Genomic DNA, 9,694 nt, shown 5'->3' on the forward strand with positions numbered 1-9,694 from the left:
TTCATGTCCGGGACGCTGCTCTCCAAGCCAGAGACCATCAGCCAAGCCCGAGGAGCGCTGACCAACCTCCAGGAGCTGAACCTGGCCGGCCTGCGCTACCTGTCGGATCTCAGTTTCAACCGGCTGACAGGCTGTGCGCCACACCTGGCCCGACTCTCGCTGGCTCGCTGCCACCTCACCTTTGAGTTTGACCCGTACCGCGGGTCCAGCAACTACAACTCCTCTGCCCTGCTGTCCTTCCGCAACCTCCTGCGCTTCCTGAAGGAGCGGGCCAGCAGCCTCAGGGCCTTGGACTTGAGCGGCACCAGCATCACCTCGCCGGCGATGAGGTCCCTGGTGCAAGTGGAGGGGCTGCGCCTGCGGGAACTCGTGCTGCAGAACTGCAGGGACCTCTCCAACGAGGCCATTGGCCTCCTCTGTACGCACCAGCCCCACCTGACCGTGCTGGACCTCACTGGGTGCTCGGAGCTGTCCGACCGGGCCGCCCTCACTGTGTCCGCGGGGCTGCGAGCCCTGCAGAGCCTGGGCCTGGGGAAGCTCCAGCGCCTGACGGACGGGGGTTTCCTGGGCATTGCTGAGCTCCGGAGCCTGCAGAGGCTGGACCTGTCTGAGTGTAGCCTCGTGAGCGGCACTGAGCTGGTGAAAGTGTGCTCCACCCCGGAGCTGCGGCCTAGCCTGGCCTCCCTCAGCTTTGCCTTCTGCTCTCTGCTCAGAGTAAGTTCCCCAATTCCTGCTATTGGCAGAAGGGGCAGGGCCCTGCCTTTCAGTCCCATACCCCTTCACCTGCAGCTGGGCCGCCAGGCTCTGCCCCACCGGGGCTCTCTCCTGCACAGAGCCTTGGCCAACAGGGCACGTTTGGCATTGCTCAGTGCAGCTCTTTGGCTTCTCACTCATTCCCTTGTCCTCCCCAGGACAGCTCTGTCCTCTCGCTGGCCAGGTCCCTCAGCCCCAGTCTGCGGGTATTAGACCTCTCCTCCTGTGTCTCCATCACCAACGTGAGCATCCAAGCGATTTCCTCCCACCTCCCCCGGCTGACTGTCCTCCGACTGGCCTGGTGCAAGGAGCTGACGGACTGGGGCCTCCTGGACGTAGAGGAGCCCAGAGAGGAGCGTAACCATCGCAGAGAGGTGAGAGCCCGCTCCGGAGCCTGGCTGATGCCCGTGGAGCGAAAGCCGAGGCAGCAGGGGCTCTCTGAGTGCTGCCAAGGGCCAGCCTGTGCCCAGGCAGGAGGATGCATGGAGGTGGTGGCAGCGCAGTCCCAGCTCGGCACCTTGGTTTCCTGCAGGGGGCCAGCATGGAACGGGAACGTCTGTGGGGCTGTTCCTTCTCTCTGGGACCCCAGGCCCAGTCCCTGCCACAGCTCAGAGGATGGGAGGCCGAGAGCCCCCCGGGCTCAGCAACATGTCCCTTTTCTTGGCAGAAGGACGCAGGGCCACAGTTCAGCAGGAATTTCGGTAACATGGGATTCTTCCTGCCACCCCTGCAGAACCTGGAGCAGGATCCCAAGGTCCTCAGCGACTCCGCCTGGAACGAGTCCCAGAAGCGGCACCGGGCCTCCCTGCAGGCGCTAAAACAGCTGCAAGAGCTCGACCTCATGGCCTGCAGCAAGCTGACTGACAGCAGCATCACCAAGGTATGGAGAGCCCGGCCGTGGATTGGGGTCAGCCCAGCCCAGCGGCTGTCCAGTGAAATCCTCCTGGGCTGCGTGTTCCTGTGCACGTACCAGGGGAAACGGCGCCGGGTGCTAACGGCTCCCTCAGCACTGCCCACCAGGTGCCCACGTGACGCAGGGCACTGAGGCGGAGGAATCAGGCTCCAATCTGCTTCTCCAGCTGGGGAGCTGCCGTGCGGCTGGGTGGGCAGTGTGCAGATGCCAGGCTGGCTGGGTTAGAAGCTGCCCTGCCAGCAGAAAGCAACCCCCTCCTGCGCAGTGCCAGCAGCGGTACTGACCCAGGGCGAGATCGGGGGTAAGACCTCATTCCTCAGAACTCCCAGTGCCACGGGTCTGGGGGGGAGCCGGGCTGAGGACGCCTTTTTTCTTCCTCCTAATACTTTATGCTCTGAAGTTTTCTGGGCAAGCTTTGCCCAGGCCGGGAGCCGGTGGTGAAGATGTGCCCACCTGAGTGCCAGCACAACGGCTGTAATACTCTGGAAAGGTTCAGGCCAGCTCTGCCCGATGGGCTCTCATCCGTCTGTCCATCTAGGTTATCCGCTTCCCTGCCCTGAGGCAGCTGTCCCTCGGCTTGCTACCGGAGATCACCGACGCCAGCCTGGTAGCGGTGGCCAGGGGCTGCCAGAGCCTGGAGCAGCTGTCCATGAGTCACTGCGGAAAGCTGACTGATAAAGGCTTCCTGGAGGCCGCTAGCTCTCTACGGAGACTCCAGCACTTAGTCATCTCTGGCTGCAGCCAGCTCACACGCCAGTAAGTATCGCAAGGCCTTCCTCTACTGCTGGCCTTCAACGGGGGAGTCGCCCTGCCTGTCGCAGGCCGGGAGGAAGGGGGAAGCGAGCCCTGACTTGTCTCCTTTGCAGGACACTGATGGCCCTCAGCAGGGAGTGCAGACAGCTGAAGAGCCTGGATGTCTCCATGTGCCATGGGATCAGCATGGCCGACATTGAGCTTTTCCAGGCCCAGCTGCCCCTGCAGACGTGTGTCCAGTCGCGCTTTGTGGGTGGAGCAGACCTTTCCTTCACCCTGTGAGCGGGGCCAAGCGGGAGGCTCAGATCCCTCCGGTCTGGGGCAGCTCGGAGAATGGCTGATGCTACAGCTCAGGCCCTTCCCCATGGGTGCGCTGCTGCTCCCCGCATCCCGCTCCCAGCTGGGACACGCGCTCCACGGCGTCTTGGCCTGGGCTGGGGGGCAAGTGGTGACACCCCTTGGCCAGAGAGTTCTAGCGTCTAACACTACGCGCAGCTGGGCCGCTGCCAAGGTCCGCCCGGGTGTTCGAAGACCCAGGCCAGGCCCTGAACTCCCACCCTGGCACACCCCCAGGGTGCCTTTGGGAGATGCTGGTATGCAGAGCTGTTTGGAGCCTGGCACCTCCAGAGTGAGTTCCAGGGGTCCCCGGCTGCTCACGCAGGGCTGAGACAGTGGGAAAAGCCGAAAGCCAGGGCGCCTGCCCTGGGCTGCGTTCACCCAGGGGGAGAGGGTGATAAAGCCCCTTGAAGGGGTTGGGTGCTTCCTTCCTCAGCAGTATTGGGCAGTGAGAGCTGCTGTTCCATGCAGTCGGCAGCGCTCAAGGCCGAGGCCAGCGACGACTCCAAGGCCCCTGCCCCGTCTCCCCAGCACAGATTGCAGCTCAGGACTAAGCCTAGTGCTGCAAAGCGGGGGGGAACTTCGCTACCTAAGCCCACCCCCTGCTCTCTGGGAGGCAGAATGGCATGGGAGATGGCTCACTGCCCACTCTCCCCCTCCAGAGGTGGGGGGGGGAAATGGCTTTTTTTTTTTTTTTTCCCCCTCCAGAGGTGGGGGGGGAAATGGCTCACTGCCCGCTCTCCACCCTCCAGTGGTGTGGGGATGGGGATGGCTCACTGCCCGCTCTCCACCCTCCAGTGGTGTGGGGATGGGGATGGCTCACTGCCCGCTCTCCACCCTCCAGTGGTGTGGGGATGGGGATGGCTCACTGCCCGCTCTCCACCCTCCAGTGGTGTGGGGGGGATGGCCCACTGCCCGCTCTCCCCCTCCAGCAGTGGGGGATGGGGATGGCTCACTGCCCGCTCTCCACCCTCCAGTGGTGTGGGGGGGATGGCTCACTGCCCGCTCTCCCCCTCCAGCAGTGGGGGATGGGGATGGCTCACTGCCCGCTCTCCCCCTCCAGCGGTGGGGGATGGGGATGGCTCAGCACCCACTCTCCTGTGCCAGGACAAAGCTCTGTGCTGCCAGCCTATGCCTGCCCCCACCGCACCAGCAGGCCAGGCCGTATCAGCTGCTTCCAGAGCACACTGGTCTCCGTTCACCCACCACAACCCTCCTGGGACCCGCCCCGCTTGACTCCTCCAAAGTGACGCGTGGTGCCTTTACCCGGCGATGGGCCAGTGCTCTAATAAAAGCCTCTAATTTAAACAGCCCCACTGACCTGTGCTATTGTGAAAAGCAGGAGGGCCTGGGGCCCCAGCCCCCCCTCTGCCAGGGAGGGCTAGCTCAGTGATTTGAGCTTTGACCTCCTAAACTCATAGTTGTGAGTTCAATCCTTGAGGGGGCCATTTGGGGATTGGTCCTGCTTTGAGCAGGGGGTGGGACTAGATGACCTCCTGAGGTCCCTTCCAACCCTGATATTCTATGAAACAGCACAGTCCACGGGGGCTGCAGTCACTGCCTTGCAGCTTCTGCAGATAAGCAGGGTCCAGCCCAGGGTGGCCGGAGGAATCGAGCTGGAAACCCCAAACTCCCCTCGTAAGAAAACAGACCGCGGGTTTCTCCGTACAAGTGTTTATTGTCCAAACGCTGGGGGGTGGAAGGGCTCTGTTCTCAGCCCTCTCCAGCCCCAGGGCAGGGGACAGTGCAGATCCAGTGTGAGACAATCAGGCAGGTTAGTCCCTTAGTATTATTAGAGTCCCATATAGAGGTGGGGGGAAGGGCCTGGTGCCACGGGGTACCTCTCGCAGTAGAAGCACCAGGCTGGAGTGGTACAGAGCAGGGTGAGGGGCAAGGGAAACGGGCTGGCCGGTTAGTAAGTGCAGCATTCTGGCGAAGGGGGGCAGGGTAGACGGTAGGAGGGGCGAGGCAGTCAGTGCTGGGCTGTGACCAGGCATGGCTCGGCTCGAGCCACAGGCCCGGTAGGGCGTTGGCAGCCTGGCCGGGATTCCCGGGGTGCAGACTTCAGCCCCGAGTGACAGTGGAGCCTGCAGCAGGCGCCCGCCTATGCCCAGCCTCAGCTCCCCCCAGCCAGGCGCCAGCAGGCCCAGCTCAGGGAGGCTGGCAGAGGGGACTGGAAGTGACTCCCTTTCTCCTTGTGCTCAGAGTCGCTCAGCCATTTGGCCCCAGCAGCTTTAACACCTTAGCTGCTGGAAGGCAGATTCTCCCCAGAACGCCCTCTTGTCCATAAAGAATAAGGGGGGCTGCTGGCACCACGTCAAAGCTCAGGGCGCCAGCTGGGCCCTGCCCTGCAGTGTGACAGTTTAGCTTCCTCCTGCGGGGCTGAGCCCACCCTTGCCAGGCATTCGGCTAACGAGCCGGCAGCAGAGAGATCCTCAGCGGGTACCGGGCCAGGGAGAGGTACCAGCCCCCCCCCAGGCTGTCACTTATCACTGTGTGTCCCGTGCCCAGAGAGCGGCAGGGCGAGCGCGGGGCAGCACAGAATCGTACCTTCTCGGGTGCCACCTCGGCGTCTTTCCCTGGGGTGTGCCCAGATGCCCCGTATCGTACCAGCGCAGCAGGTGAGGACTCTTGGGGGAGGATGGTGCCAGCTCCGAGGGACCCGGTGGGTTGCCAAAGGCTCTGTCAACCCCCCAGGAGCAGCCTGCCGTGGGGAGCGGGGCGCCCCAGGCCACCCCCCATGGCGCAGTAACAGCAGCAGCACCAGTGCAGTGTGGGGCAATGAGGCACTTGGGTGAGCCCTGCTCGGTCAGGGCAGCAAGTGGCAGGGGTGGGAGGCTGCCCTAGGGGGAAGGGGGAAGTGGAGCCAGGGCTCGGCGGCTCCCCCGGGGCAGAACCAGGACGAGGGGGGAAAGGAGATCATGGCCCTCACCCACCAGCCCTTCCCCCACTCGCTCTCTGCCCAGCAGGAGGGGCCACAGCGGGGAGCCAGGTTTTCCCTTCCTCCCCCTTCCAGCGCAGCCTCTGGGCCAGACTTGCCGCGAGCAGGGCCGGGAGCTGGGGCTGGCTCGGGGGAGCGAGAGCACCATGGCGGGGGGGAAGGCCCTCACTGTTCACTGGGGCTGAAGTCATAGCAGAAGTTTAAGTTGCTGGGGGGCTTGGGGAGGGGGGGAGGGGCGTCGGGGATGGAAATGTTCTCCAGGTCCAGGAGGCGCAGCTTGAGCTCCATGGAGAGCAGGATGTCGAGCTCGCTCTGGGTTCGCTCGCTCGTCATCTCCCGGCCCAGCAGCACGTTCAGGCCGTCCGTCCACAGGCAGAACTGAGGGGCAACCGAACTGGCCTCAGCCTTGGGGTAGTCGCTCCCGCCGGCTGGGCCACGCTGCCTGCCTCCCTCCCACTTCCTCCTGAGCCCCCCGCCCCCAATCCACCCAACACCACAGGGGTGCCCCTCGCCCACGCTCCTCAGACAGGTCCGGGGGAAGCAGCTGGTTTTGTGCAGCACAGCTCAGTCCCCGGCCCCCAGTGTCGGTGTGGAGTCTGACCCCCCCCGGCCCTTGGCTAGGAGCAAAGTCACACTGGTTCAACCTCAGCCAGCTGTGTGTAGTGTCTTCTCCAGGCAGGGACAGTGCTAATGCCTTGTTCCCTCCCACGCCTGTCCCCCAATGCGCCCCCCCTCGCTGCATTCCTGTCTCTCCACTCAGTCCACCAGGCACCCTCCCCCCGTTCAGAGGCATCTGGCATCTCATACGCCGCCTCCTAGCTCCACGTCCATCCACCACCCTCCCCTGGCGTCCATCACCACCCCTCTTCCTCCATCCCTTCCCGATCCAGGGCCAGGCCCTGTGCCATCTAAGCCATGCACATCCCCCCAATCGATCCTACAACACCCCTCGCCCTTGGATGTCTGTTCAAGCCCATCCCCAAGGGCCCTCACCTCTGTCCCGGGCTGAGGGAAATTGTAACTTCCCATTCATCCAGGCTGGTCTGAGCGCCTCTGAGGACGCCTGGGCAGTGAACTGCAGAACCTGCCTTCCCCAAGGCACAGCCACACCGACGTACAAAGGCACAACTGCCCGCAGCCCCGGCCAACAACTGGCAGTGGCGTGGGCACTGCTGGGTCACCCGGAGAGTTACAGCTTGGAACACCGTGTCCGGGGAACAAGCTCTGGGCCACGTGCCCACCTTGCTTTCTGCTGTCCGTCTGCACGGACCCCACCAGCCCTGCCACGCACACTCCACTCCCAGAGCCTGAAGGGTTTGCCAAGGGGGAGCCGCCTCCCTCTCTCACCGATGGGGAAACAGACAAAGGGGCAGAGACTCCGCCAAGGTCACCCACCAAGCCAACAGCAGAGTCCGAGCTAGAACCCGGCCCAACGGGTCCCCGGCAGAGGCTCACCTCGTAGCGAGTGGGGGCGATGAAGTTCAGGTAGTACTCCTCCACGTCGTAGCTAATGGAGAAGGCTAGGTCCAGGACATCCTGTGGGGAAACGACAGGCGCATCTCAATCTCTCGGCAGCCGGTCCTGGGTGCGGCTGCAGCGAGGACAGGAAGGGCTGTGCAGAGCACGGGGCCCAGGCAAGGCAGCGGACAGGGCTGTACCCTGCGGTGACAGGTCACCGGGCTGGGCTGCCACACCGGGAGCAAGCTGGGGTGCTATTTGGCTGCCCAGTAACGCCCGTGTAGACAAGCCCCTGGAGAGTTGCCAGGCCTATACGTGGGGTCAACAACCCCCAATCTCCAGGCAGGGAAAACCCGGGGCAAGGAGCTGGTGAGCTCGCAGGGCTGTGGGGGAGCACCCGGCTCAGCGTTCGCTCTCAGCTCCTCCTTGCTGGGGGGGTGAGTGGCCAGGCAGGGAGCAGCTGCTGACCTTGTTGTGCTTCCCGGAGCCCTTCTCCTTCATGTGCGGGCACTCCCTGCCAACCAGCAGCTCCTTGATGTCGGCCACGGGAACTGGGGGGACAGAGGCATGGCAGAGGCGCTCAGCAGAGCCCAGCATGTTCCCCCCACCCCCACCCCAGGGGGGTCAGGAGTCCCTGATAGCCCAAGCCCCTGCACACTCGCGCCCTGAGGGAGCCCAGCCCAGCTCTCTTGGCAAGACAAGCACAGGAGGAAAGGCAGCCTCCTTGGGTGCTGGGCAGGGCGAGTACATGCCAGCAGTATGGGGTTATTCAGCAGCCCAGGCCCCACCAGGCAGGCTCAGAGCCAAGGCCCATCTACCCAGAGTCCCATCTCCCTCAGTAGCCAACGCCAGCTGCTTCAGAGGGCAGTGCCCGAACCCCAGGAGCAGATGGGGACGCTCTGGCCCCACTCTCTAACAGAGACCAGCTGAAGCCCAAAAGCAGGACAGTTAATATCCTGTCTAGGCTGAGGGTTGGCATGAACGATGCCAGTTCTGGCCGCTCCATAGTCGCTCTCTCTGGGAATCTTGCTAAATTCTTGGCCTCAGCAGCTTCCTGTGGCCAAGAGTTCCCCAGGCTAACCGCCCCCTGTGGGAAGAGCATCGGTTTGGACTTTCCCAAGTCACCAAGCGTCCCCTGCTCCGTGTTAGAGAGAGAACAGAAGCCCCCGATCGCCGCTCCCCCATTTGTTACTTGGCACCCCGCGATCACATCCCCTCTGAGGGACGATCCCCCTCTTGGCTGTCACGTACGCTTCTCCGGCAGGCTCTCGATGGGGGGGCTCTGCACCCCCTGCTCCACATCTCCGTAGTGCAGCACCTTGTGGTTGGGGGACAAGCGGCAGTACCACAGCTTATCTGGGATGGGAAGGGAGTGGCAGTCAGGGCCCTCAGCTCACCCACAGACGGACGTCTCCTCCTCCCCTAAGGGATGTCTTTGTCCGAACCACGTGCTCCTCCACACTTATTGGCTTTCCCCCAGCCCTTAGTTTAAAAACTGCTCTACGACCTTTTTAGTTTTACATGCTGGCAATCTGGTTCTGTTCTGGCTTAGGTGGAGCCCACCCTTCTGTATATGCTCCTCCTTTCTCAAAAGGTTCCCTGGTTGCTAATAAATCTAAATCCCTCCTCCCTACTGCGTCGTCTCATCCACACATTGAGACCCTGCGGTTCTGCCTGCCTTACCGTCCCTGTGCGTGGAACTGGAAGCATTTCAGACAATGTTGCTATGGAGACCCTGGACTGTAGTCTCTCACCTAGCAACCCAAATTTGACCTCCAGGACCTCTCTCCTACCTTTCCCTGTGTCATCGGTACTGACACGTACCATGACCACCGGCTCCTCCCCAGCACTGCACACAAGTCTGTCTAGATCCAGGAGTCTCAAACTTTTTTTGCTGGGACCCCCCCTCTGGAACTATTTCAGGCTGTGATGACCTCCCCGCACCATGCCGCCCTTACTGCTGCGCTGCTGCAGGGTATCCTCAGGGCAAGAGGACACCGTGACGTCATCTGGAGGGAGGGCCCCAATTCTGCGATGGTTTCCCACACTCCTGCTTGAAGTTCTCCTACCCTGAGACTTTCATCCTCCTCAACAGCCCAGGGGCTGCCAGCCCGGGGGTGGGACCGTCCCGGGGGTCTCCCTTAGCTCCTCCACTTCAGCCACGCTGGTCTCCTGAGTTTAGCGAACGTACTTCAGTGCCCACTGTCTGCCCCCCGCAGGCACCTTGGACCCCTCCCCCACCACCTGAGGGACACTGACCACTCCCCCCACAGTGCCAAGCGCCCCCTCCGGCCCCCGAGTGTCAGGGCCCAGTGCGCCAGGACATGGCGCTGCCCCTGACCTCACCCTGTCTGCGGCGGCTGCTGATCTTGCGGAAGAGGGTCCCCTCGCAGAGCCGCAGGAGCCGCTGCTGGCGGATCAGCTCCAGGAGCTCGGGCTTCAGCCTCTCTCGCAGTTCCCTGGGGAGCGGGTGAGATGGGACATGGGCAGGTCCACCCCGAGCGCAGCGCTGAGCCCCGGCGGGCTGGCAGGGCTCCCCC

The 9,694-nt window shown here is 63.3% G+C and overlaps 2 protein-coding genes across 2 annotated transcripts in view; one reads left to right on the forward strand and one right to left on the reverse strand.

The window, feature by feature from the left end:
- The window catches only part of LRRC29 (leucine rich repeat containing 29), a gene marked incomplete at its 5' end in the record, with an annotated part of 6,093 nt that extends 2,028 nt beyond the window's left edge, over positions 1 to 4,065 (forward strand). Inside the window, 6 exon segments of the mRNA XM_034788160.1 lie at positions 1 to 714; positions 912 to 1,127; positions 1,421 to 1,633; positions 2,205 to 2,422; positions 2,533 to 3,419; positions 3,466 to 4,065. Coding sequence (XP_034644051.1) covers positions 1 to 714; positions 912 to 1,127; positions 1,421 to 1,633; positions 2,205 to 2,422; positions 2,533 to 2,701 — 1,530 coding nt within the window.
- Positions 4,066 to 4,413: 348 nt separating this feature from the next.
- ELMO3 (engulfment and cell motility 3) overlaps positions 4,414 to 9,694 on the reverse strand; it is a gene marked incomplete in the record, with an annotated part of 21,666 nt that continues 16,385 nt past the window's right edge. Inside the window, 5 exon segments of the mRNA XM_034788158.1 lie at positions 4,414 to 6,074; positions 7,152 to 7,232; positions 7,623 to 7,705; positions 8,406 to 8,510; positions 9,501 to 9,613. Of these exon segments, the coding sequence (XP_034644049.1) occupies positions 5,862 to 6,074; positions 7,152 to 7,232; positions 7,623 to 7,705; positions 8,406 to 8,510; positions 9,501 to 9,613 (595 nt within the window).

The sequence above is a fragment of the Trachemys scripta genome, chromosome 13 (genome assembly GCF_013100865.1).
Source record: "Trachemys scripta elegans isolate TJP31775 chromosome 13, CAS_Tse_1.0, whole genome shotgun sequence".
In the NCBI taxonomy this organism is placed as follows: Eukaryota; Metazoa; Chordata; order Testudines; family Emydidae; genus Trachemys; species Trachemys scripta.